The 25,559-nt window shown below is 48.3% G+C and overlaps 5 protein-coding genes and 1 non-coding gene across 6 annotated transcripts; 2 read left to right on the top strand and 4 right to left on the bottom strand.

Annotated features, from left to right (window-relative positions):
• Nucleotides 1-454: 454 nt before the first annotated feature.
• CNJ02910 (glutamate synthase (NADH), putative) lies at nt 455-7,775 on the bottom strand. Its single transcript, XM_024657991.1, has 10 exons — nt 7,617-7,775; nt 7,434-7,563; nt 6,980-7,385; nt 5,333-6,925; nt 5,000-5,285; nt 3,879-4,951; nt 1,599-3,832; nt 1,231-1,541; nt 1,060-1,176; nt 455-1,006 (listed from the first exon to the last, which is right to left on the bottom strand). The coding sequence occupies exons 2-10, from the start codon at nt 7,534-7,536 to the stop codon at nt 722-724; spliced, it is 6,408 nt and encodes a 2,135-aa protein (XP_024513686.1). The 5' UTR covers nt 7,537-7,563; nt 7,617-7,775; the 3' UTR covers nt 455-721.
• Nucleotides 7,776-9,609: 1,834 nt separating this feature from the next.
• CNJ02915 (hypothetical protein) lies at nt 9,610-10,979 on the bottom strand. Its single transcript, XM_024658781.1, has 6 exons — nt 10,698-10,979; nt 10,443-10,594; nt 10,330-10,383; nt 10,173-10,264; nt 10,045-10,120; nt 9,610-9,970 (listed from the first exon to the last, which is right to left on the bottom strand). Exons 1-6 carry the CDS (start codon nt 10,823-10,825, stop codon nt 9,852-9,854), a joined length of 621 nt encoding a protein of 206 aa, XP_024514460.1. The 5' UTR covers nt 10,826-10,979; the 3' UTR covers nt 9,610-9,851.
• Nucleotides 10,980-11,127: 148 nt separating this feature from the next.
• On the bottom strand, nt 11,128-15,482 carry CNJ02920 (gata factor srep, putative). The gene is made up of 5 exons (XM_024657992.1): nt 15,140-15,482; nt 14,477-14,888; nt 13,840-14,430; nt 13,311-13,786; nt 11,128-12,671 (listed from the first exon to the last, which is right to left on the bottom strand). The coding sequence occupies exons 2-5, from the start codon at nt 14,880-14,882 to the stop codon at nt 11,277-11,279; spliced, it is 2,868 nt and encodes a 955-aa protein (XP_024513687.1). The 5' UTR covers nt 14,883-14,888; nt 15,140-15,482; the 3' UTR covers nt 11,128-11,276.
• A 1,965-nt stretch (nt 15,483-17,447) lies between these two features.
• CNJ02930 lies at nt 17,448-17,529 on the top strand. The gene has a single exon. It is a non-coding gene; the product is annotated as a tRNA-His (tRNA).
• Nucleotides 17,530-19,487: 1,958 nt separating this feature from the next.
• Nucleotides 19,488-22,404, bottom strand: CNJ02935 (hypothetical protein). The gene is made up of 4 exons (XM_024658782.1): nt 21,759-22,404; nt 21,446-21,699; nt 21,303-21,393; nt 19,488-21,245 (listed from the first exon to the last, which is right to left on the bottom strand). The coding sequence occupies exons 1-4, from the start codon at nt 22,237-22,239 to the stop codon at nt 19,609-19,611; spliced, it is 2,463 nt and encodes an 820-aa protein (XP_024514461.1). The 5' UTR covers nt 22,240-22,404; the 3' UTR covers nt 19,488-19,608.
• Nucleotides 22,405-22,792: 388 nt separating this feature from the next.
• CNJ02940 (histone deacetylase, putative) lies at nt 22,793-25,466 on the top strand. Its single transcript, XM_567573.1, has 10 exons — nt 22,793-23,022; nt 23,125-23,279; nt 23,335-23,651; nt 23,705-23,789; nt 23,842-23,943; nt 24,003-24,254; nt 24,310-24,442; nt 24,523-24,590; nt 24,660-24,883; nt 24,965-25,466. Exons 1-10 carry the CDS (start codon nt 22,854-22,856, stop codon nt 25,248-25,250), a joined length of 1,791 nt encoding a protein of 596 aa, XP_567573.1. The 5' UTR covers nt 22,793-22,853; the 3' UTR covers nt 25,251-25,466.
• Nucleotides 25,467-25,559: the final 93 nt, after the last annotated feature.

Consider the following 25,559-nt stretch of genomic DNA (forward strand, 5'->3'; position numbering starts at 1 on the left):
GATGCAAACAACCCACTGTCCCCTCAGTCCGGCAACGCTCCTGCCAGGCCAACCCGCTGCTGATACCGCCAAACATGGGGGGCTTCTTGCATGGCAAGGCAACATTCTGTGGCAACCCGCAGCATCACCACCACCAACGCCAAAGCCAAGCGCGTCTTCCTCGCCCTGCAGGTTAACCGGAGCCCACGCGTTTCGGGTTCCTGCAACTCAAACTCCTGACTGACGTGTATCCTTTCTTGTCTTTTTTGGACCCCAGCGGTCATTTATATCTCCCACCACGTGCAGCGGAAAGCCGAAGACTGCCAAGGGACGGCACGAGCTGTTCATTTTACAGCAACACTTCTTGCATGCACAATGCCATGGTATATGGTTTGAACTGTATCTTGGACTGCAACCTGAGGCTTAGTATTCACTTTATCAATTGGAGACCGACCGCGTGCATTTATAGAAACATGTTTTTCATTTCTTCTACTTATAGACAACTGCATACAATAAATTTCCAAGACAATTCAGAGACAGAGAAGGAAAACGAAGATGTGGCAAATGATTAGGTAATAAGATAGATAGGCCAAAGCAAAGACAGACTGGAAACAGAAGGCAAGACCCATTTATTACTGCCCAGCTTCTCTCCACTGTTCTCCACTCGTGACTTTTTCTGATCGGTATTTTATTATTTATTTTGGCTTTACGCCTTTTCACAGTCTTTTGACCGTTGTCGAATCTATGCACTAGCAGTCACAGAGGCAGACTCGAGGTCCACCCCTTGAGAGCTCGTCTCAATGTCGCCGGCCTTCTCATCGAGTCCGTGGAGAGGTTTGGAAATGGACGGCACGACGTACTGCCTCTTCTCGATACCGCCCTGCCAGGCAAGGTGAGTCGACCCCATCAGGAAGGTGTCGACTTCAGCAGCGGCTTGTCGGCCCTCGCGGATACCCCAGACAACGAGGGACTGGCCTCGGTGACAATCGCCAGCAGCAAAGACGCCTGGAACGTTGGTAGAATAGCTCTATAGATAAATTAGCTCATGCAGTATGGCAAGGAAAAATAAAAATGGCGCACGTTGGGAGCAGTCTTGATGTTCGTTCGAGGGTCAGTCTCGACACCAAGAGCCTTGAGGCACTCTTGTTGAGGACCGAGGAAACCAAGCGCAAGCAACACAAGCTGGGCGGGGTAGAACTGCACGACGTGTCAGATAGGTTTTCGATACTAGAAACATCAACGAAGACTGACTTTCTCTGATCCAACAGCCTCCTCCATCTTCCACTGACCATTCTGCTTAGTCCACTCGACTTGCACAGTGTCCAGACCCTTCAATTTACCCTCATCATCGAGGACAAACTTCTTGGTGGCCATGCAGTACTTTCTCGGATCGTGGCCAAAGTGAGCCTGGACTTCGGCGTGTCCGTAGTCGGTGCGGAAGGAGCGGTTGAACATGGGCCAAGGGTTATCAGGTGCACGACTCTTTGGGGGTTCAGGAAGGAGCTCAAAGTTGACAATGGATTTGGCACCGTGTCGCATAGATGTGCCGATACAGTCGTTACCTATCGGTACGGATCAGTTGCAGCCAATACCGATCGAAAAGTTTTTTGGCGACTTACCAGTATCACCACCACCAATAACGATGACATCCTTGCCTTGGGCAGAGATAAAGCCAGGAGCATCATCACCAAACGCCTTGACCTTGGTGTTCGGAGTAAGAAAGTCCATAGCAAAGTGGATACCATCAACCTCTCGGTGGGGGAGCTTGAGATCCCTAGGCCATGTGGCACCTGTAGCAACAATAACCGCATCGTTCTCAGCCTTGATGTTGAGAGGATCATACTGAGAGTCAACGCCGACGTGTGCATTGGTGATGAACGTGACACCCTCGGCAGCCATCAGGTCAACACGACGCTGAACAACGCCCTTGTCAAGCTTCATGTTGGGGATACCATACATGAGCAAACCGCCAACCCTGTCTTGCCTCTCGTAAACGGTCACAATGTGTCCGGCCTTGTTAAGTTGGTCGGCAGCGGCCAGGCCGGCAGGACCAGAACCAATGACAGCCACGCGCTTGCCAGTTCGGTGCTCTGGAGGGTTGGGAGTCATCCATCCCATCTCAAAGCCCTTGTCGATGATCGCGCACTCAATAGACTTGATACCGACAGGAGCTTCGTTGATACCCAGCACACAAGCACTCTCGCACGGAGCAGGGCAGACGCGGCCAGTAAACTCGGGAAAGTTGTTTGTCTTGAGCAATCGGTTGAGCGCGTCCAGCCACCGACCCTCAAATATCATAGTGTTCCACTTGGGGATGACGTTGGCGATGGGGCAACCTGTATCAGATTGGCAAAAGGGGATACCACAATCCATACATCGAGCGGACTGGTATTTGAGCTCGCTGGGCTTCAGTCGAGTAGAAATCTCTTTCCAGTCCTTGACCCTCTTTCGCGGAGGTCGGTAAGCCTCATTGAGTCGCTTGTACTTCATGAAGCCTCGGACCTTGTCGACCTTGGCAAGGCGCTCCTTGGTAGCAGTCTCGTCAACCATTGCGTCTTCGACATCGACAATCTGAGGCTCTTGCGGCTTATGCTTGGGAGAGCCTTCAGGAGAGATGAGGGCAGACGTGGACACGGTGAGGGCGTTGGCGTCTCGGGGGAGGACGGGGTCGTAGCCAGTGGCAACGAGATCGACTTGGGAGGCAGTCTGGGAAGGAATGAGATCAATAACAGACTGTCGCTTCTTCTCCTCGGCAGCTCGTTGAGCCTCCTGCTCGATGACTCGCTTGTAGTCAAGAGGCATGACACGGACAAACATGGGGAGAAGATGGTGGAAATTGCGAAGTACTCGATCGGCGATTTCAGAGCCAGTGTAATGTCGGTGATCCTCGATAAGGCTTCGGAGCTCGGCAACTTCCTGAGGATCGCTGACAGGGCCAAGTTCGATGGTACTCATGTTGACCTTGGGAGCGAAGCTGTGGGCCATGTCTAGAACGTACGCAATACCACCAGACATACCAGCAGCAAAGTTTCGACCGGTAAGACCGAGAACCACCACACGACCACCAGTCATGTACTCGCACCCGTGGTCACCAGTGCCCTCAACAACAAGAGTAGCCCCAGAGTTACGAACGGCAAATCGCTCAGCAGCAATACCTCGAACAAAGGCTTGACCGGAAGTAGCTCCGAAGAAGCAGACGTTACCGATGATGATATTCTCCTCAGCCTTGAATGGAGAAGACTTGGGAGGATAAACGACAAGTCTACCTCCAGAAAGACCCTTGCCAACATAATCGTTGGCGTCACCTTCAAGTTCAATGGTGATACCGGGAGCAAGGAAAGCACCGAGAGACTGACCCGCAGAACCCTTCATATTGATGTGGATAGTGTCACGGGGAAGACCCTCCTCACCATACCGCTTAGAAACGTGGTAAGAAAGGGTTGTCCCGAGAGCTCGGTCAGTGTTGACGACGTCGCAGTCAATGGTGACAGGCAACCCTTTTTGGAGGGCAGGCTCAGCTTCGTCAATGAACTTGTTGTCAAGTCGTACATAGAGTTTGTGGTCCTGGGCCCTGACTCGGTAAGTAGCCACATCGTTACGGAGGAGCTGGGCAGGTTTGAGGATGTGAGACAAGTCGAGGTGGGCAGTCTTGGGAGTTCGAAGAGAATCATCGACAGTGAGCATGTCGGCACGACCGACCATTTCGTTGATGGTTCGGAAACCAAGTTTGGCCATAATTTGTCGAAGTTCCTCAATAACATAGTAGAAGAAGTTGATGACCTGCTCGGGCTGGCCGGCAAATTTGGCTCGGAGAGCTGGGTCTTGGGTGGCGATACCAACAGGACAAGTGTTTCTAATGGTTGTTAGTTTTGCTGCCGTTTTCAAACTAGAACACTCACTTGTGACAAGCTTTCATCATAATACAGCCCATAGCGATCAATGGCGTGGTAGCGAAACCCCACTCCTCGGCACCCAGCAAGGTCGCAATAGCGATATCCCTACCAGTCCTGATCTGACCGTCGGTCTGAACAGTCACTCGGCCTCGCAAGTTGTTCAACACCAAAGTTTGGTGAGTCTCGGCAAGACCCAGCTCCCAAGGAAGACCGGCGTACTTGATGGATGTCCATTTGGCAGCACCGGTACCACCGTCGTGACCAGAAATGGTAATGTGATCGGCCTTGGCCTTGACTACACCGCTGGCAACGATGCCAACACCAACTTCCGACACAAGCTTGACCGAGACTCGAGCACGGGGATTGGCAGCTTTGAGATCATAAATGAGCTGCTTAAGGTCCTCGATAGAATAGATATCGTGGTGAGGAGGAGGAGAGACAAGAGTCACACCAGGAGTAGAGTGTCGAGTTCGACCGATAGAAGCCGACACCTTGTGACCGGGAAGCTCACCACCCTCACCAGGCTTAGCACCTTGAGCCATCTTGATCTGAAGTTCATCAGAGTCGGCGAGGTAGTTGGAAGTGACGCCGAATCGACCGGAAGCGACTTGCTTTATAGCAGATCGTCGAGAGTCCCATACAGGCTTGAGCTCCATCGCATGGGTGAAGGGCTGGCCGTTGAGTTCGGCCCCGGGACCGGGGATGGGAATGCTACGCTCAGCGTCTTCACCTCCTTCACCAGTGTTGGATTTTCCACCGAGACGGTTCATAGCGAGAGCCAAAGCAGTGTGAGCCTCCATGGAGATGGAACCGTAGGACATGGCACCAGTGACACATCGTCGGACGATCTCATTCCAAGGTTCAACCTGCTCAATCGGAACTGGGGTAGCGTTCTCAAAATTGAACTCAAGAAGACCACGGAGGGTACCTCGCTTGATAGACTCTCGAGAGTTCTTGGAGTAAGTGTCGTACGCCGCTTGGTTCTTCTGTCGAACGGCGTCTTGAAGCTGGGCGATGGAAACGGGGTCGTTGACACGCATCTCGGAACCTTGACGGTAGTGGTACTCTCCGCTTTCGGGCTATTCATCATCAGCACGGCACTCTGCAATTTGATTCAGAAAACTTACCATGCCGGGGACCATGACCGCGTCTCGGGTGGGCCAAGCCCTCTCGTGGAACTCAAAAGCATCCATCGCAAGAAGCTCATAGGTGGCACCTTGCACCCTAGAGGCAGTACCAACAAAGCAATCCCCAACAACCTCCTCGTGAAGACCGAGAATCTCAAAGAGCTGAGCGCCCTTGTAAGAAGCAAGTGTTGAAACACCCATCTTGGAGAGGACCTTGAGGATACCTTCGTCCGTAGCCTTCATGTAGTTGGCAACGAGTTTCTCGACACTTTGAGATTCCTTGACCCTGTAGCTCAATGAGCGAAAGTCGTATCATGCGAACGATAAACTTACAAACCCTCCCTGCCCACCTTGTAAATCATCTCCATGATTAACCACGGGCAGATTGCATCCGCACCGTAACCGATCAAAACACACATATGGTGCACTTCTCTAGCCTCACCGGTTTCTACCATGAGCGCCACCTTAGATCTCTTCCTCTCCTTGACGAGGAAGTGGTGGGCACCGCCCACGGCAAGGATAGCAGAAAGGGGCACTCTGTCGGGGCTTGTAGCTCGGTCAGAGAGAATGACGGACTTGAATCCGGCATCGACAGCGTTAATAACCTCCTGGCGGACTCTGTCAAGAGCGTTTCGGTATCCAGGAAGACCCTCACGCTTGTCAAATGTAATATCAATAGTGATGGAAGGCCAGCCAGAATTGGCGAGCTTCATGTGCTTCACAGAATTCATCTCCTGAATGGTAAGGATAGGGCTCTTGAGGTGCAATCGGTGGAGCTGAGAAGGCTTGATTTCGAGGAGGTTGCCCTCGTTGCCGACCATGGTCTCTAAGGACATAACGATAGACTCTCGGATGGGGTCGATAGGGGGGTTGGTGACCTGGGCGAAGAGCTGCCTGAAATAATCGTAGACCGTTCGAGGAGTAGTAGACATGCAAGCAAGAGCAGCGTCGTTACCCATAGAACCAAGCGCTTCGTGACCCTCATGTACCATGGGCAGCATGAGCATGTTTAGCTGCTCAATGGTATAGCCAAAGGCGAGAAGTTTAGGGTCGGTGCTAAGTGGAACCTCGTCGAGAGATACATCAATGTTCTCAAATCGCTGGACTCGACGGACAACCTCAGGGAGGCGAAGGACTTGAGACTCAACCCAAGCAGCGAAAGGCTGTCGCTTGGCAGTGGTGAGTTTGAGCTCACGATCGTCGACAATACGACCCTCCTTGGTGTCGACGAGGAGCATCCTACCAGGCTTGAGACGACCCTTCTGAATGATCTTCTCAGGTTCAATGGTAATAGTACCGACTTCAGATGCACAGACCATGATGTCATCCGAGGTGACGACGAATCGACAGGGTCGAAGGCCGTTTCGGTCGAGGTTGGCACCGCAGTATCGACCGTCAGAGAAGGTGAAGAGAGCGGGACCATCCCAAGGCTCCATCAAAGAACCTGCCCAAGCGTAAAACGCCTTCTTCTCCGGTTCCATGAGGTCATTATTCTGCCAAGCCTCGGGAATGAGCATCATGACAGCCTCAGGGAGGGTCATGACACCGTTCACAACGAGCAACTCAAGAACGTTGTCAAACGCTGCGGAGTCGGAACCGCCGCTCTCGACGATGGGGTAAAGGAGCTCAAGGTCATCACCGAACCTGTCAGACCTGAGGTTACCCTCCCTCGCGCGCATCCAGTTCTTGTTACCTCGGACAGTGTTGATCTCACCGTTGTGAGCGGCCCATCGCATAGGCTGGGCCCGGTCCCAGGAAGGGAAAGTGTTGGTGGAAAAACGAGAATGAACAAGGGCAAAATGAGAAGCGTAGAGAGCGTGGTTAAGATCGTGGTAGTAGTTATAGACCTGGATGGGGGAGAGTTGACCTTTATAGACAATGTTTGAGGTGGTAAGAGAGCAAACATAGAAGCCGTTCTTGAGGCCACTGCTGAATGCTTTAGTTATGATTCTGAAGCATCAAAGGTGGAATATTACTTACATCTTGTGAGTAGCCTGCTTTCGAAGGATGTATAGCTCCCTCTCAAACTTCCGCTCATCGAAGTTGCCATCCTGGCTGTCCTGTCCGGGGCCATAGTGCTCCTCAAGAACGACGAAAGGCTGGAGAATTTTGGGTTCCTTGCTTTTAGAGGCAGGACCAAGGATGGAGTTGTCGGTGGGGACTTCTCGCCAACCAAGAACTCTCAAACCGAGAGACTTGGCAATTGATTCGAAGGTTCCTTGCTGTTGGGCGTAATCGTCCGTGGAGAAAAAGACATTTCCTACGGCATAGTGACCCTCCCCAGGGAGCTTGGCATCGAAGCAGAAGCTAGCCTCACGAACGAAAAAGTCGTGGGGAATACCAGTCATGACACCAGCGCCGTCACCATCCCGGGCATCCGCACCGGCTACGACAAAAGGTCAGTTGATTCATAGCGGAAAAATGCTTTACTTACTGGCACCTCGGTGGGTCATATTACAGAGAATGTTCCTCGCATCGCTTACAATCTTGTGCGCTGCATGGCCTTTGATGTGACAGATGAACCCGACACCACACATATCACGGTGCGGGTAAATAAAATACGGCTTTCTACGAGTCAGTCGATTGAAATTGAGGGAGCTCGGGCTATCGCACTCACAGGTTAAAGGGAGATTAGAGCGGAGTGATAAGAGAATTGATGCGCTCTGAGAGTGGTAGTGTTTCAGTTGATGTTCCAAAGATCGATGAGACGATCGATTGTAACAGCTGTTATGAGATGGTCGCTGTTCCTAAGAAGAAGAAAAGAGGCAAAAAATGAGGAGTAAAGAGTCAAGAGATGGAAATAGGCCTATCCATATTGGAGCGTAATAAATTGCCGTGTCCTCTTCTTGGTGCTCGTCCCGTCCTGAGCCATCCCGGCCAAGTGCGAGCTTCCGCATGTCAGCCAACGAGAAAGCGCCCAAATGCAACTTTTGATTCCGTCCCTGGAACTTCACGCCCCAATCCATGCTTCTGATTGGCCAGAAGCCATTTGATAAAACAAAGATAAGGGCCCCTTGTGTCTCGGCTTCCGCGGGGCACCGGTTACGTAGGGCCCGCTTTCACCCGACCCCTCAGTAAATAAAGGACTACAAACCAAAAGCTTCTTCATGAATGCTTGGCTTCTACAAATGATCACGGAACGTTCAACCTCTTACAAGTCACAAGGCGCTCAGCCTCTGTAAAGATAGATGTTGGCCTGCTAAATCTTCATTTCTCAAAACATGCGCCAAAGGAATGCAAAATGCAAAGGACTTACCGGTCATCAATCATTAAAAGGCAAGATCAGAGTTCCGGACCTGAATGATCGGCTGGCAAATCTGGGCTCTCTGGTCCAATTTCAGCTGTTCCTCTCCTGCGCTATAATGAGACAGCCCAATTTGCAACAATGGAATGCCTTATTTGTAGCCTCAGTTTACGAAAGTGAATTAGATTAATCTGGGTGCTTATTTATCAAGTGTCTGATGTAATTATCGGAAGTTCATTTCGTTCCTAGAAAGCCCCATTTTACTATCCTCTCGACGGACGGACTTCTCTACTCTTGCGTGCGCCCCCCACCACTAGTCCACACCACACACAAAAGAGACTTCTTCACGCAAATGCAACAACGAATAACGAGGCAAGGTCTGAAAGCCCGCATGCTTCTCCTCCTCTACCTTCCATCTATTCAGTCCCACATCATGCAACCTCCTAAGTAACAATAGCTCTTGCATTTTCATTATCATCGCGCGCGCCAAAGGGGGAATGTGACGAGCGGGATGATCGGACTTATCAGATCCGGTCTCAAACTTCTCTTCTCAACTGTTAGTTCGTCGTTCATCGGTCCACCGACACCGAGGGATCCGAATAAAACTCGGTAAGTCGTAAACGGATGCTACTTTTCCTCCTTTTCTCTATTTTATCCTCTCTTACTCTGAAATGTGCCATAGAAGAGTTGCTTTGTATCCTTTCGCTAACTCTGATACCTCCTGATAGTGTTGTTGAACGATGACTGTACAATTACAACTCGTAAAGAACTTACACTCACATATGTTCATCATCACTTAGCTGAGTAGAAGACGACGCTATTCGGACGACTGAGTTAACCATCGTATTTAAAGTGCGAGAACTGGGTGCAGTTTTTTTTTTTCGCAATATGATTTATAAGAAGATGGAAATAGCACGAACCATATCCACGCGAAGTTTAAATTTAGTTCCAATGCCACAAATTGAAGGCATCATAAAAGGAATCCCATACAGATTTCGGGTGTAGAGAACAGATTTAGGAATCACGAAAGCAGCATGGTTTCTTAACACATGCCTCAATATGCCTAGTAAACGGTATTTGATTTTGAGAGATCATCGCACCAATCCTTACATTCATTCCAAGTGCTAATCAGATATTATGGAGGGGCCTGAGTAGTAAATCCTTCCCAGATTAGATCATCAACCATTTTATCTCAGTGAGCATGCTGGGGCTAATCAGCAGGGAATACTAACAACATCGTTTTCCTCAACGATCACACGTCGGTAACCATTAATATCAAAGTCTTAAAATAATGATTAAATATATGATATCAAGGCATGCTAAAAAAACACACACACAGAGACTTATCCTCCTGGGGCAATAGCTGGGAAAAATTCGCAAATTAAAAGGTACATGAGTTGGAAAATGGACATGCAAGCCTTCCTATCACCATCTATCCTTTTTACCATCCGCAGTATGCTAGAAAGAATTAGTCATAAGGAGAGCCTCAGCATTGTATCCTCCAAGAAGATATCAGTACTGGCGATTTCGTTCCCATTTACGCCACAATAAGAGTCCAAATAACAAAATGCTAAGTCCATGACAAGATAGCCGTATACCCAAATACACCTAGAGAAAACGTACACCTTCTCCAATTTCGTCTTTCCCTTCTATTATTTGTGCTCTACCGCGCTTTACTAAGGTCTCTAGTGCTTTTCGTAATATGGAAATAGGAAGTTCGTGGAACTCTAGAAATGGTGATGTGCCCGTTAGTCAATCGGGAAATAAAATGCAGAAAGTACGAGGCGATAAATAGACTTACCTGTCGTATGTGAAAGATCACCATCCGTGATCTCGTAGAATGTCATGATACTAGAGTTGAGACCATTGTCCATTACCTGCACCACTAGTCAATCAGGACACAGAAGTGCCAGCTACGTTAATCCTTACCCAGTGGTATATTATATCTCCCCATTCCTCGGGTTTTCGCCAGTAAATCAGGTACTGTGAATCTTGCTTGGGTGGGTTGGCAGCTGCTTCACCTGGAACATGCGTCAATCGCGAACCCCTGTGTATAGGTTTAACAAGCAGTTCAGAGGATGCATACCATTCTTGACCATCTCACCCATCAAAGTTTTCAATGAAGGCGGTAACAGCCTCCCTAGAAGATCGTCAGCAACCAGCGTGGTAGTACAAGCTTCAGTCGGCTAAACCATTCACGGTTGATTGTCCGATTTTCGAACACTTCCAGTACATCCTTCCCTGTACTGTCCGTATTCATTTCGAACACCCTTTCATGCCTTGACCAGTCGAGTACCAGCCTCCTCCATAGTTGTAGCTGATGCGCCAATGTTTGAGGATTGGGTTGGAGTCTGTCATAAGAAGTTAACAATCCCTTCAAAGCAGGTTACCGGGTTCTAGGTGGCCTCGCACGCCGAATTTGGGACAAACCACTCCGGAAAGAAAAAGACTTACGTGAAGAAAGGGGGAAAACTCCACATCGCCGGGTACTCAAACCCACTCGCACTCTTGTGTGAGCGTAAAGGTGTAGGCGCCATCTCTCGGCGGGGCTGGCTAGGAAATGTGACGGGTTGGGAGGCCATGGACGTTTGCGTTTGCTCTTGCAACTGCGACAGCTTGACGGGGTGAAGTTATCTCTGATTGAATGCGTGGTAAAGGTTGAAGAAAAGGGACGCTGTGAAATGCAAAGCGTTGAATACTTGACGTGACGAAGAATGCAAGAACACGATTGCGGTCTTGAACTAAAGTGGAGGTGTTGAACTTCTTCCGTCGGCATCTTGTCTGTTAAATAATGGCGCATAGCGCGCCCCTCGCCCTTCTTTCATTATAGCATCATGTACTCGTACATTTGAATTTCAAGCAAGACATAGCCAGCAACTATTCAAGCGGTATAGATCGATTATGCATTGCCCTTAGTACATAGAATGACAGATAAAAAAAAGAGGATCTAAACCATATTCCGACTCGTATATCAACTTTCAACAAAGCAACTGCCTGTATAATCACTAGTCGCCTGTGCCAACTCCAACTCTATCAACTCCTAACGTCAAAACTCCACAATCCTCTCCCCAATCTGCTCCCAATCCCATTTTGCTGCTCTCTTCTAGGCAAAGGCACACCAGACATCACGGGTTCTCCGTCCCACTGACTACCTTCTCGCTTCCCGCCAGAAACTCCATTCGTACCGCCGTGAGACTTTTCACCTTGTTGAGGAGCGCTTCCGTTGGAAGACGCCGCACTCTCACGAGACGCGGCAGCGGCTCGAGTAGCCGGGTTAGGGGATACCGCTGAAACTCTACGGCTCGCGAGAAGGATGTCACGGTTACGTTCAGCCTCCGACTTATCTCTAGGGCGCCCACGGACATCCTCATAAGATCCAGGTCTTTCCCTTTCCCTTTCCCTCTCACGTTTCTCCCTCTCAGCTCGGTCCATTTCCCTTTCCTGCTCAAGCCTCTGAATTTCCTTCTGTCTCTGTCTTTCTCTCTCCTCAAACTCCCAATCGTCGCTCATCTTGTGGACTGCACCAGGTGGGGGGACGGGGCTGGCATTGGAAGACAAAGATGGCCTGTCGCCAGGTCCAGCTACAGAAGGACCAGAGCTCATCTCAACAGTCAAAGCCATTTTGTTCTCCACCATGTGCAGCATCTTGTCCGTCTTAGCCATCATGGCTTCGAGCCATCGCTTGCCTTCCTTGAGCTGCTCTCGGTGTTCCTGCAACTCCCTGCGGCTCATAGAGTAGTGACCATAGCCAGCCATTGCAGCATTGACACTGGCCGGCGCCGAGCCGGCAGATGCGGCGGCGGACGGTGAGGGATAAAATCGTTCCCGGGGATCAGGAGCAGGCGCGGGTGATGCACGTCGTGGGGGAGAAAGGACATTGGGCTTGGAGGTGGCGCCACCAACAGAAGGAGAAAGGTCGCGACGCATGTGAAGGTTGGAATATCGCGAAGCGTTGAAAGAGTAAGGGGAGCTACCGGCAAGTGGGTCGCGAGTGGTAGGACCGTATACAGAGTAACGGTTAGGTGCACCCTGTTGGGTAGTGGCAGGATAAGGAGATGCTGAGCTCGTGGGGGGCTGGCCTAGACGAGAGCTTGGAAGGTGGGAATTGGAGGGCTGAACAGAGCGAGGGTCGGTGCTGATAAGAGGAGAATGAGAAAATGTCCTGTCCTTGGACCTATTTCGGTCACGGTCCATACTGTGAAGGCCAAGGCTCATAGAAGCACGAGGATCGCGAATGTCACGTGACTCTTCCTCATTCTTTCTCTTAATACCTCGGGGCTCGCTATCAGCCATGTCGACGTCAATGGATGTACGCCTAGATTGAGAAGCAGGCACAGATCCAGCACCGGAGGACTTTTCGGCTCGTTTTTCGGGAGAAGGTCCGCCATTAGCAGCGGGCGCCATCGTGAGAAGTGCTTCTGCAGCAAGCTGATGAGCGATTTGTTCAGGCGTCGCACCAGGAAGGGAAGCGCGTCGATGAGAAGTGTCGACAGTAGGCGAAGGTTCGGGAGGAACAGATGTGTGGCGATAATGGCGATAGTTGAATTGAATGGCACGCAATCGGCGGTCAGTCGAAAGTTTGGAATTGGGAGAAGAAAGACATCTCGTCAGCTCTGTAACTTTTTGAGACGCTGAAACCGAATGGGATTTGGGTATGAAGTGAGGTGGTAAAGGAATGCTGTCAAACATTGTAACAGATCATTACGTGTAGAAGGGGAGGATATGAGATCGAGGTCATGGACGAAGATAGGTTTATGCTCTTCTCATCCATAACTTTCGAACGAGATAAGGACAAAGGACGGTAAAATATGAAAGGAGCATAGAAGAGGATAAAAAGGTGAAACAATGGGAGACATGGCCAACCAGCAGGAGAATGAAAACAAAGGAAGGTAGATGGTGACTTGACTCGACGGATCATTATAATCACAGTCACCACCACATGATATCAATTGCACATCTTATCAGATGAGAAGGCCATGAAACTTTTTCGCAAATGGAAGGATGGTAGGCGATCATATGAAAAGAGGGGGAAAAGCAAGGGAAATCTATGAAGGAAACATGACTCACCCCTTCGCGTTCCCTGGCTTCTCTGTCTTTCTCTTCCTTCTCACGGTCTCGGCCTTCTCGGCCCTCTTGCCACCAAGGCTTCTTCCTTTCGGGAAGATTCAAAGACGAGGTGGAGGCGGAGCTAGGCAAATTCATACCAGCAGGGGTAGAAGGCTTACCGTACCTACCGGCAAGACCATATGCCTCTGGACCTAGAGAATGGTTGATTCGGTGTTCCGAGTGAGGTTGAGAAGCACGGTGACCAAAAGGAGGAGAGGTACGGTGAGCCTTGTCATCAAGAGGCGGTGCCACGTGAGGAGGCGGAGCGGTGACCGTCGGAACGGAAACGGGCGTACTAGCAGGTGAAGGGAGCTCGGCATTTGTGCCACGACCGCCAGTAGAAGTACTACCAACAGCAGGAACACGCTTGCGTCGTTTAATAACAGTCTTTTTCATAGCTACGGGTCGAGGAACACCATGAAGCTTGTGATAAAGACCTGTTAATGACATTAGCTACGTGCTCGCATTTTTTTTTTTCCTTTTTACTTACCGCATGCGTTGCATTGAGGTCGACCCTCTTCATCCCTTCGCCACAAAGGAGTGGTACTTGTCCCACAATTCCTGCAGCTCATTCCAACGGGAGTAGCAGCAAGCCCCGATCCATTACCACCAGGAGCGGCAGGAGTTTCGACGTCGCTATCCGGTGAGAACCTTGTTGGAGTTCCCTTCTCGGAAGTCGGATGCATCAACGGCTGAGTGGTTACGGGAGAAGGGTGAGCCTGTCGTTGATCAGGGCTCTGACGAGGTAAAGCCCTTGGAGCCAAACCGTTACCCATACTGTTCTCCATGAAACGGTCGAAGCCGTAAGGACGATGCTCGCGATCATAAATGTTTCGAACGGGACGTTCAATACCTTCAGACACATTGGGAGGATGTGAAGCTGCGTGGGAATTACTGGCGGAGACCAATCCAGAAGCGATCGAGTTATTGTAGGTTGGGCAACCTTCGCAGCCAGCCTTGCCACCAGCACCATTGCATCTCCCGTCACCAGGACAAGTTCCAGCAGAAGGATGAGCTGACGCCGTGACAGCAGTGGAAGGAGGCGGAGAAGGCAATGGAGATGCGTTGGCAGGGGCGAGGGCTAATCGCTTTCAGCATGGGTGGGACCAAGTGTGCGAATGACTTACGTTTTCTCTTTTTCGCGGATGGCTGACCATCACTACCTTGCTCTTCTTTCTTGTTTTGATGTCTTCTTCTGGCTGCAGCCCTTCTGATCAATTCTTTCTGATCCAGCTCTTCTTCAGAATCAACATGTCCTTGCTGTTGAACTGGCTCCCCATAATCAGACTCCAACTCATCTCTCTCAACATTTGGCGTTTCCATTTCGGCCGCTTCGACCTCCTTATCCGATGTATCAAGTGATTCTCGACGAGGAGGGGGTGAGTCTTCGGCAGCATCTTCGTCGACGCCTCCTCGCTCATTAGAATTGTCGAACCCTACTCTCCACCCGGGACCAAATCGGTTTTCGAATCGACTGCCAATTGAAGGTTCATGCTCGTTGTCCTGAGGCGCGGAGGTATGCGTTTCGGGCATTGTCACCTGAGTGGCAACGTCAGCGAATCGTGCCATGGTATACCAATCACGCTTAAAGGATGGGCAATGTTTTAAACAAAAATAAAAGGGGTGGATGGATGATAGGTGACAAAAGAATATAAGATAAAATCTACAACTCTGCCCCGCCAGCGGGCGAGAGCGGTGCCCACAGCACAACTTAGCAGCCACAAGATAAAAAATGAAAGGATCCCTATGCGAGGGAAAACATTGCCAAAAAAAAATTGAGTAGTACTCACTGGTACTATAAAACGTTTAGGTGGCTTTCACGATGTCGATGGTGTTGCAAAAGAATGTACAGAGCGGGGTGGGATCTGTTGGGGAAGTGTTATCAGTGGGTGTGGAGACGGCGGCGACCTCGATCGAGACAATTTTCGAGAGCGGACAGGACTTGAAACAACGTGGCCGTGGCTGTCGAGTTGGATGGATAGGAAATACTATGTAAATAATGTATGTATAGATGATTTAGATGGATATGGGAAGATAAAAAGGATAGATAAAAAGAGGAGATTGCTGGAAGGACGAAGGCGATGGTTTTCTGATTAGATCATCGACTTACCGAATGGAGTAATTTTGCAGTTTCGACCGCTGTTGGCTCCCCTTTGCGCAACAAGATCCCTCGTTTACGTGGCCAAATAGACTCGCCGGCCGATAATGGGGTTAAGCAGTTTATTCTTGATGGTGCTTCCAAGTGGATCTATTAAAATTGGCGTTAAAATGCAGTTCTGGGATTAAGGTCGTGGACAGATAAGAAGTAAAGACTCAGAGGATGAAGAAATGATGAAAAGGAGGAAACAGAAAGGGAGATAACAATTCGGGACGATCGACAGAACTGCGCTGATTACGACGATTTAATTGTTGGCGACAAAGGGGAGGTGATGGAGAAAGAACGACATGTTACTTTGTTTACTCTGATGCGCTACTTCGCTATGAATGCATGGAGGTCAAAAGGTCATTTGTTGGCTGACATTGATACAGTATGCCATCAGCCACACAACACGCATAGCCAGTCAGAGTGCGTGCTTCATCTATACATTACGTATATACCTTTTATTGACCGTCCCAGACGGATGTGCGTCGTGTGGTGTGGGAGTACCATGAATGATCGTGTATCTTCCCTGCCGTTGGTCACGTCCACCAGAAAGCCAGCAAGGGTGGCAAAGAGCAGATGACTGTTTCTCCTCCTCGGCTCAAGCAAGCATGCAATACATTGCAGTTTTTTTTTTTTTCCTTTTCTTTTTTTTCCTTAATGGATAATAAGAAGTCAATTATAGCTCGCGATGTTTCTCGCTGACGTTGAGCGCTGCGCTCTCGCCGATTTTACCCATCTCCTCCGTGCGTTGCACTGTTGCGCCCGGAGCCAGCAGGAAGACAGACTCGACAAAAAAGTTTCCACGGAACATCTGACATGTTACTTCGGAATCACACGGCATGTCATCTTTTAGTTGTTGAAAGACCATTCCCGCCGCCGCATTTTGTCGACGAAACGATTTCAATCCATTCGATCATGTGATTGGATAAGATGGGATAAGGCGGCAGTCAAAAGATGGAGATCGATATCACTTCCCAAGCTTCAAAAAGCGGGATTCTCCGGGTGCACCCCAACAACGCCCAGCCTCTCGCTCATCTCGCCCTCGTTCGCACAGCCGCTGATGACAACCAATGATCTCATGCTGCAATAAATTATGCAGTTCATCAATTAATCTGTCCCCGGTTAATATATTTGTCTACCGCCCACCATATTTCTCGTTAGACACCGTCCTGTCAGATTTTTTGGACCCTCTGGCTTCCAGCACGGTTTTTGTTGGGCCTTTATAAGGAGCGTTTTTCAATCCCCATTCTTATTCTCTATAGTTTGGCTCAACTGACTCTCCCATGTGAACCAGCAGCACCAAGCGAACTCAAATAGAGGCCCTTCAAAAAAGGGTCGCGGTTAAAAAGGACTGGCTCGCACCACTGCGCTTCTAATCTTACGTTTTATGGTGATGCGCATCCGTCCATTACAGTCGGTCAGGGACTGTCCCTGAGATACATTTGAGATAAAAATCTTCTTGTCTTTTCCCTTTCGGCAATGCTCGACGACTCGGCGCTTGCTTCTCGAAAACCTCCGTCACAATTTGCCATCATCTTCAGATCATCAGAGGTAGGGAGCGAGGTCGAGCTTTCCTAACTGCCAAAGAACTACATGCGAGAATGAGGTTTATAGCAGTAACAGAGCCAAAAACTTCTCTAAGATGCATTGGGACATGAAGAATACCGCACTATTTCTAAGAGAAAAAAGGGGTATCCCTCACCCAGCACCGAGAACGACACCGAAAATTTCGCGTTTTACGGCTCGGGAAGATGCGCGAGTTCGTGGTTGCCGGATTGGGGCGAGAGATTTGATATGATTAGCTAAAGTGCCACATGCCCTGGTCGCTATCGCGAATCAACAGGAATCAGGATAAACTGATCCGCAATCGCCGATGGCGACAATGTGGCGCGGCAAATAAGCCTATGAATGGTTATTTGTTTTTATATGAATTTGGAGTGCGACTAATATCAAAAGTCCCTATAGTCTAGTGGTTATGACGTAACATTGTGGAGTGGATAATCTGTTGAGGCGCCTGTTCGATTCAGGCTAGGGACATTTTTTTGGTATTTTTGTCCTTCTTGGTTACCTTCCTGATCTTTCTTATGTTTTGACGCTCTTCTCCAATCGGCATTCTTCACTGACTTCATTTCATATAGCGCTCAAAAATTGTAATTCTTCTTTTTCTGATATTCTATCAAACCTGTCATGCTATTATTGCTTAGAACCTGCAAAAAGCTCAAAACCTGGTTGTTTTTGTTAATAAACTGTAAACATTTACGTCTCTTCTTGTTAATGGTGGGAATTACACTACTGATGATTAAGACTGAACCACATCATAATTGCCGCTATTAATGATTTCAAAAGACTGGAAATGGAAAAGTAGAGGAATAATTGCTGTGCAAAATACACAACCTAATTGCGTGGTATATCGCTCGATAACTGCGGTGCTGACTATTGTTGCTGTCACTATCTACTGTCTTTTATGTACTCAACTGCTGGTTTTAGTCACGTTAGTTACTTGCTTGTTTCTGGCCGGTTAACCAACTTCGTCGACCTTTCTTTATGGGGGGCCAAGGGTTGATCAAGTTCTGTCTTTTTCTTTTTCCCTTCGCTTAGCGCCATCTACTTCCTACCTATTCCCTGGTCTTCCGTTGTGCGCTTTAATTAGTCGACATACATATAAACACAGCGGGCGTCGGGAATCTGCAATATGCGTTACTTATTTTAGGCGCTCATCACAGCGCTCAGCAGCGCTCTATTATCGGAAATACTGACAGCTGAGGATAGTCGCTGAGTTTCGACGAGCGCTCATCATTCAACTGGCGAAAGATGCGAAACATGTGGGAGAACATACGTTGTCGTTCCAAGGCTTCCGAATTGCATGAAGATCGCTGGCCAATCAGACGGTGTGCTTTTTCTAATCAGAAGATAATCCGCCGCAAAGCCAATTACGCGCAGATTTGAAGTTCCAGATTCATAAATATTCATAAAACAACTCGGATCTCATTTTGACGACCTCCACTGTCTCCACGTTTCTCGTCACTTCACGAGCACCCTTTAGCTCCATCCATAAGCCGCTCTGTTGTGCGATTCGGGAGTTCAGCGCTACTAGAGATCTTTAACTTGAGCGATTTCTTCGGTTTTTCGGATTTAATTCTCTCTCTTTGCCCATTTGCCAATTGTATATCGCATAGCATACGATGCTTCAAGCGAAAAAAAAGGAAGAAAAAGACAAGGCTGGACAAAAAACAGTCAAGAAGAAAATCGAGTAATTTGGCCATCTGACATTGGTCATCAGAAAACAGATACCATACTTCATGCTCCGCTTCATGCTTCAATCGGTACCGCAGATAAACGTTCAAAGAAAATGAAGAAGAGTGAACAGCAGCACAGCACTAAAAGCCTGAGGAGAAGAGAGCCGCAAATCGAACGCAACGTACAGAAATAGACTATTATGATGGCCGCCGTTCTCGGCCGAAGCCGCCCTATCGCTGTTATACCGCTAATCGTTCCGTATCTCCTATCGGCGCTCACGCTTTCTTATCAACTTGGATTTGTGGCACTTTTTCGCCCAACAACACCTTATCACCGATTCTTATCTGCTCGCTACCACAACGAATTTCCATTGCCGCATAACTGAATACAGCTCGAAGCATCGAACATTTCTTCGTATATTGTATATATCGGCCGCCGAACCTTTCGATTTCTACTCTCAGTTCGGCCGATGAGAGAAATACCATTAGGCGACAAAAGATGGGAAAGTATTGCCATCGGCGTGGTAGCGGTACAATACGAGTACATCGCATTACTGCATTTACGTTTTTCACTATTGTTTTTCTCTAAATAAAATTTGAGGCCGTTAATTGAATGAGAACGTGATGTAAAAACGAAATCTGCTAGTGAAAGGTCTTCGTCACTCTTCCCAACCATTCATTATTTTTTGTGGGTGGGACTCTTTCCATTATATCGCTATACAAGTACTACTGCATATCCTCACATGTTCGCACGCTGAGCAGATAAACATTCATTTGTCCATATGTAGTTATTTTACACAGGTGATAGGTATCAGCAAGCTACGAGTAGATATTAAATAAAACAACACCCGACAAGCTTTTCACATCCTTCAATTTGAACTCATCTACGATACGCCCGTTGCCCCCATAATCTATGCCAATCTTCTTCCGTCACTCCAACTTGCTCTTCTACTCCTCCATTTGGTCGTTCCTGCCACATGCCCTGTTCAACAAAACTTGACTGGTCAAATTGGTCGAAAGATAGATAATGATCATCAACCGTATTCACTGGCTCTCCATGGCTGGCATTGAGCACGTTTAGATCAAGATTGTTGTTGATAGTCGAAGGTACCGGTTGGGGTCGTTTAGATCGGATGTTCGTCTGTCGTTGCAGCTCGACAGGATTAAATGCCCAGTGGAAAGGTGCTTGAAAGACCCTTGAATCATCGTCCATGCTGTCCTGGTACAATGGGATTGGTGGCTCATAAGATGGCATTGCTTGAGGCTGCCACTCATGCAAAGGCATAAAGTTCGCTTGGTGGGTGTGATAAGCGCTATGGTATTTGGAAAGCGAAATCCGTTGCTTTTCTTGATATGCACCTAATGGCGCTTGAAGGTTTTCTTTATTGGCCTGTTGTTGGAAAAACGAATGGAACCTCAGGGATTCCGAGTCCTTATTGCCGTCGTCCTCGCATGGGGAGTTATTTCGCCGTGCGGCCTGAGATTGATTATATCGGGGCATTTGGAACGAGATTGATACTGGAAGTTGTGACATTGTCGAGACTGATGGTCCATCTGCATGGAATGCCATGTCGTCTGCGGTTTGTATGTGATAGGGCTGTTGTCCGGTCAAGGATTCAGTTTGCTGCTGTAAGGTATCGCTGTGTAGTTGAAGCTCGTTTTCTGTCGGCACCCTTCTTACCCCCATAGAATTGTCCATGCTCTGAAATACCGGTGCAGATGAGAATTGAAACTGTCGTGGGTCATGAAATCTTTCGGTATTGGGATTTGCTCCATTCGAGAGGAATGAGACTAAAGGGAAATTATTCTGACTACGTCGAAAGCATCCGATCGCTTGGCTATTATCCACTCCCTGAACGCGTGTTTGGCAAAAAGATAGATCTCCAACATGATTAGGCCTCCCAAAACTTGGCGTGCTCTCCTTCCAAGGTACACCCCGCGTAGAAGCCAAACCATTTGAACCTCCAAGAAAAGGCGCGGTGTCCGAAATTGATCCTACGAATGCTGTCGGCTCGCCTTCATCAACAGTCGGGGTAGGTTTTAGTTTGGGGTCGGAGTGAATGCTGATGATTGCTTGATCGGGAATAACCTTGCCTTCAGACTGAATACTGACAATTGTCTTCTTGTCAAGACCCGTTGAATGCTGTTGTTTTTTATATGAACGCTCCTCTGTAATTTCGGTATGCCAGCTAGAGGAGTTGGTACGTCCTGGAGGTGGGAGCCTGCCGTTTGAAAACCGGGATCCTGAACCAACTTCCTGACGATGGTTCGAAGGCATGATGGACCTGATAGACGACGCACGTGTAGGAGAACGTTGAGAAGGTAAAGAGCGGGACGGAACCAACCGCGGGGAAGTAATCAATTGCTGCTGTGGCTGTTTTCCCTTGGACTGTGATCGTAGCGTGGGGCCCGGTTGAGGTGCTCGAATTTTCCATTGGCTCCAAACTTCTTTATCCATCGTCGGGTCCAGTGATGCACCGTGGGATCCGAGGAATTGGTCTTCTGAAAAAACTCGGGCTGCAGGACAGTGTCAGGAACTTTCTGGATGCAAGGCAAGCCTTATTATAGATTTACGGGGAGCCATCCGAGCCTTCTCTGAAGGTAACCTAATGGGTAATGATGCTTTTCCATGGCCCAAAAAACCTTGCTTCTGGACGGGTTTGGCCTTCCACAGCAATCAGCAGAGATCTATTGTACTAACGCTCCTTAAAACGCACCGTAATCCGTCCACCCAGCGCTTGTACGTTCTTGGCTTGGTAGGTCTTTACTATTTCCGGCATAGTTCTGTACTTCTTACCCTTTTTCTTTCCTTTGCCTAGAACAAGTGATCCTTCTGATTCTTCCTTCGACCCATCGATAGACGACGCTTTAATTTTACGTTTGCTTTTAATGGTTGAACGTAAAGGTGTAGGGAGTTTGGGTTTGCCAATTGCTGCTCTTTCACGACGACGAAGTTTGCGTTCTAGTCGACCTATGTTGTATAAAGTCAGGAACTGCGTGCTGCCCTTTGAATCTGCAGAGGATACTCACGCTGGGCGCTTTCCGTTTCTGCATCCTTGGTTTCATCGCCGTTCTCCTTTGTTGATCGTTGGGGTCTCTCCTTGGATGGGAAACCATTGATTTCCTTGACAGCAGCCAGTGGCATTTTGAAAATGTTACTTTGGATCGTTTTCAGCTGAGATCTATCGTTGCTTATAAGAACTGGTGCTTTATTGATATCTTTCCGAGTATTGTTCCTTCTCTCCATTATTTCCTGCCTTGTGGTCACCCAGTCACTATCCTGATCATTGCTATCTCGCCGCTTCCCAAACATAATCGGTTCTTTCCCTTCGGAACCCTTGCTGCTAAGAGTCTTCGAGCTACCAGCTTCCAGCGCTCTCTGAAAGTGAGTGATACCTGCACGAGCATGTTCTGCCGCATGCGGTCGGATAGATGATAGATAGTGGCGAATATGGGAGGCAGGTGAAGAGAGCTGAGGGGGGATGGAAAGGATCGGCGGGTTGGATGACATCTAATCGAGATTTTTGGCGGTCTTAAGTCGTAGAGGACTGGTTACTCCACCGCCTGCGACCTGCAGCCAGAGTAATAGATCTTGCTGCAGTCAATATATCTGGCTAAGGACATAAGAACCAAATGGGATCTCGATGGCCAAGACGACGGACAAGATATGAGCTACAAGCAAACCAAAGAAAGCAGCGAAGATTGGAATTGTTTACCTGCCGCGTCGATGTCCACGCAAGTCAATCGCGTCACGTTATTAACCTGCAGCTTTATTTTGGGAACCAATTGTCCAACGATGTAGCGTATCGAATGTGTGCATCCTACAGACAAAAGTTGCGCAAATCATAAGCGAGTTTGATTGTATGCATTAGAAATTCTTGGCCAATTTCTCTTTGAATATACATATCAAATCATTAGCAGTACCAGCTACTACCAGCGGTACAAGGCGGCCCCTTACGTAATTTCATGTTAGCAAGATTACACTGTGCCTGGATTATTCGTGGTTTTGAATCTAGCTTTGCAGTTCGTTTCGCTTTACTCTCGCTTCATCCATTATTCCGACGGCCTTTAGCTTTCTATTGGCATATATCTCGACATTCCCGCTACCTCGAACCCGTTGGCTTAATGTCACAGCCAGATCTGTCGCAATATAGCCTGAGTGAAGAAGTTCCTCTGCCACCAGCACAAGAGATCAGGCCCGGAGACACGTATCAGATAGACTCCGAGGAATACGATTCCGATCAAGAACGCGATAATTTGTCTGATGGAGAATATGATAAATTAGTTGAAGAAGGTCGGTTTGGCTCCTCATGTGTTTCCAATAGGACACCTCTCAGGGTGTTTGTAACCCATACAGATATGCTACATTGGCGGTGCTGACAAATGCTGCCTGTAGCGGAGAATGGATACACTGATGAAGAGATGGATCAATATACCCGCCAGCTCAAAGAGAATGGCATCGTAAATTTCTTGAGAAGCTATCTAACGTTAACAGAGGACGGTGAGATGCGATCGCTTCGAAAATTGTTATTAGGTTTTGGTCTTGTTCCTGTAGGTCGCCGTCGTTTCGTGATTTCAGTCAAAGGGCAAACTCATGGCCGAGCAGCCGCTTTCTCTTCGGTCTCCCGAAATTCCCGATATTCAATTACTCCCCTTTGCCAAAGTTGCCCTTTCCAGAATTTTGCGCAGACGTGAACGTCTTCGAGACATCTCGTCTTTAGATGATGCTGTCTCCTTACTAGCCAAGTCTAAGAAGATCATTGTGCTCTCTGGGGCAGGAATCTCGACTTCTTGCGGTATACCCGACTTTCGTTCAAGTACCGGTCTGTACGCCCAGCTACAGGAAGAGGGAAAATATGAGCTGGACGACCCGCAACAGATGTTTGACATCAGATACTTTAGAGAAAAGCCAGAGGTTTTCTAGTGTGTGCCATTTGTAGCTAACATTGTATATATCATTGACATTGCTTGGATAGCTCCTTCGCCAAGCAAATCTATCCCAGTAACTTTGTCCCCAGCCCTTGTCATAGATGGATCAAGATGTTAGAAGATCGAGGTGTTGTAAGTTTATATATTGATACGTCCTTGAATTTGGCATTCTTACTTCTCACAGCTTTTGAGGAACTATACACAAAACATAGATACTTTAGAAAGCTTGGCAGGCGTGGAGAGAGTTTTGCAGTGTCACGGTTCCTTCAAGACTGCTTCTTGCCTTGTAAGCTCAACTTTCATTGAAATCGTAATTCTTTGCTTGCTGATTACTGCTATCGCTAGCGTTGTAAACAACGAGTGCCAGGTCGGACTATAGAACCGTACATAATGTCCCAGCAAATTCCGTACTGCGGCACTTGCCGTGAAATATGTGCTGCTGAGCGAGAGGCAAGAAGAGCCTATAGAGAAAAGTTGAAAAAGTTGAAAGCGAGGACTAAAGGGAAGGGTAAAGCGGATGAGTGGGATGATGGCGACGACGATGACGATGATGAGAGTGCAGATGAATGGGGAGGAGGTGAACCCGGTATCATCAAGGTGAGTAGAATAATCTGCGATGAAGTGACATGCTCCGGCCAACATAATCATACAGCCAGATATAACCTTTTTCGGCCAGGCACTCGATTCAGAGTTTGATGAATGTCTATTTAAAGATCGCGAAGAGGTGGACTTGCTTGTTGTTATAGGTACCAGTTTGAAGGTGGCGCCAGTGAGCGAAGTACTCAGTGAGTTTTTTTCTGTTTCTTTTTTTGCTATTAGCAGAGACTAAAATGCGAAAATGCGAAACTAAACAAACTTTTTTCAGCACACATACCGCATTCTGTACCACAAATATTCATCAATCTCACTCCCGTGTACCATGTACAACCAGACGTAAGTGTTTTTTCTTTTCCGCCTAATCTTCACCTCTCGGTAGTTATTAACTTTTGTCCTTGTCTAAAGGTATCTCTCCTGGGCGATGCCGACAGCATAGTGACCTATCTTTCCAGTAGACTAGGCTGGCCGATCCCTCCTCCGACAGTACTTCCTACGCCACCGTCTGCCGTTGGCGAGGGCAAGAGTGAGGACACAGCTCCTGCAGGCCAAAAGGATGAAATCAAGGTCGAGCGCGCTACTCATGTGGTGATCCCCCCCGAAGAAGCACAGTGGCTCACCGTCGATGAAGAGTAAGTGGCCTTTTTTTTTTTTTTCTTCTGTGAATTTGAACGTAATATGGTGTAAAGCGGGCTTAACACTTTTGTGGTCAGACGCCATTTCCACCTTCTCCGCCGAAAAGGTGATCCCGCCATCCAGGCCGAGACCACCGTCGTCCCTCCAGTCGTCCCATCCTCTCCAAAGCCCGAACATTCTCCCCAACCTCGACCTCAATACACCGACGACTCGGCCAAACAACCGTCTTCTCCACCTCCGGTCCCTATGCACGTAGGCGAGGCAGAGGAAGGCTACGTCTCCGATGAAGAAGACGAAGCTGATGAACCGCCTAGAAAGCGATCAAAAGTGGTGGATAGCCTGCTTGGGAATGCAAGTTGGTGAGGACTTGTTTCAGGTCCAATTTAAAATTGCTCTTTTCTCGTGGGGGTCTGCCGTTGGGTTGCTTGGTGTTGCTAATGTTAATGTTGTCAAATGTTGTCTAGAGAAGCCGATGTTTGATTTAAACGACGGCCATTGTAATCATTTCCCCCAAAGACACGTTTTTTTTCTTCTTCTTTGGTATGTTGTGTAAACGGCTGTAAATCATGCACGGTATGTAATCATCGATATGTGGTAATACACTGAAGCCATGATACTACCGCAAACTATTCCTGCCATGTCTGCACAAGTCCTTTTTTTTGTGTTCCTTTT

Source organism: Cryptococcus neoformans (assembly GCF_000091045.1).
Source record: "Cryptococcus neoformans var. neoformans JEC21 chromosome 10 sequence".
NCBI lineage: Eukaryota > Fungi > Basidiomycota > Tremellomycetes > Tremellales > Cryptococcaceae > Cryptococcus > Cryptococcus deneoformans.

Coding starts and splice junctions, on each gene's coding strand:
- CNJ02910 (XM_024657991.1), bottom strand. CDS start 7,536: ATGTGTGGTGTCGGGTTCATCTGTCACATCAAAGGCCATGCAGCGCAC. Junction 6,926..6,979: donor AAGCAGGCTACTCACAAGAT/GTAAGTAATATT, acceptor AGCATTCAGCAG/TGGCCTCAAGAACGGCTTCT. Junction 3,833..3,878: donor ATGATGAAAGCTTGTCACAA/GTGAGTGTTCTA, acceptor AACAACCATTAG/AAACACTTGTCCTGTTGGTA.
- CNJ02915 (XM_024658781.1), bottom strand. CDS start 10,825: ATGGCCTCCCAACCCGTCACATTTCCTAGCCAGCCCCGCCGAGAGATG. Junction 10,595..10,697: donor AGTTTTCCCCCTTTCTTCAC/GTAAGTCTTTTT, acceptor TTCTTATGACAG/ACTCCAACCCAATCCTCAAA. Junction 10,265..10,329: donor GGGTGAGATGGTCAAGAATG/GTATGCATCCTC, acceptor CGCATGTTCCAG/GTGAAGCAGCTGCCAACCCA.
- CNJ02920 (XM_024657992.1), bottom strand. CDS start 14,882: ATGCCCGAAACGCATACCTCCGCGCCTCAGGACAACGAGCATGAACCT. Junction 14,431..14,476: donor ATCCGCGAAAAAGAGAAAAC/GTAAGTCATTCG, acceptor GAAAGCGATTAG/CCCTCGCCCCTGCCAACGCA. Junction 12,672..13,310: donor AAGCCAGGGAACGCGAAGGG/GTGAGTCATGTT, acceptor ATCGCTCATCAG/CTTGCTGCAGAAGCACTTCT.
- CNJ02935 (XM_024658782.1), bottom strand. CDS start 22,239: ATGTCATCCAACCCGCCGATCCTTTCCATCCCCCCTCAGCTCTCTTCA. Junction 21,394..21,445: donor CGCTGGGTGGACGGATTACG/GTGCGTTTTAAG, acceptor TTGCTGTGGAAG/GCCAAACCCGTCCAGAAGCA. Junction 21,246..21,302: donor GAAGGCTCGGATGGCTCCCC/GTAAATCTATAA, acceptor ACTGTCCTGCAG/CCCGAGTTTTTTCAGAAGAC.
- CNJ02940 (XM_567573.1), top strand. CDS start 22,854: ATGTCACAGCCAGATCTGTCGCAATATAGCCTGAGTGAAGAAGTTCCT. Junction 23,023..23,124: donor TGATAAATTAGTTGAAGAAG/GTCGGTTTGGCT, acceptor TGCTGCCTGTAG/CGGAGAATGGATACACTGAT. Junction 23,790..23,841: donor TGTTAGAAGATCGAGGTGTT/GTAAGTTTATAT, acceptor TACTTCTCACAG/CTTTTGAGGAACTATACACA.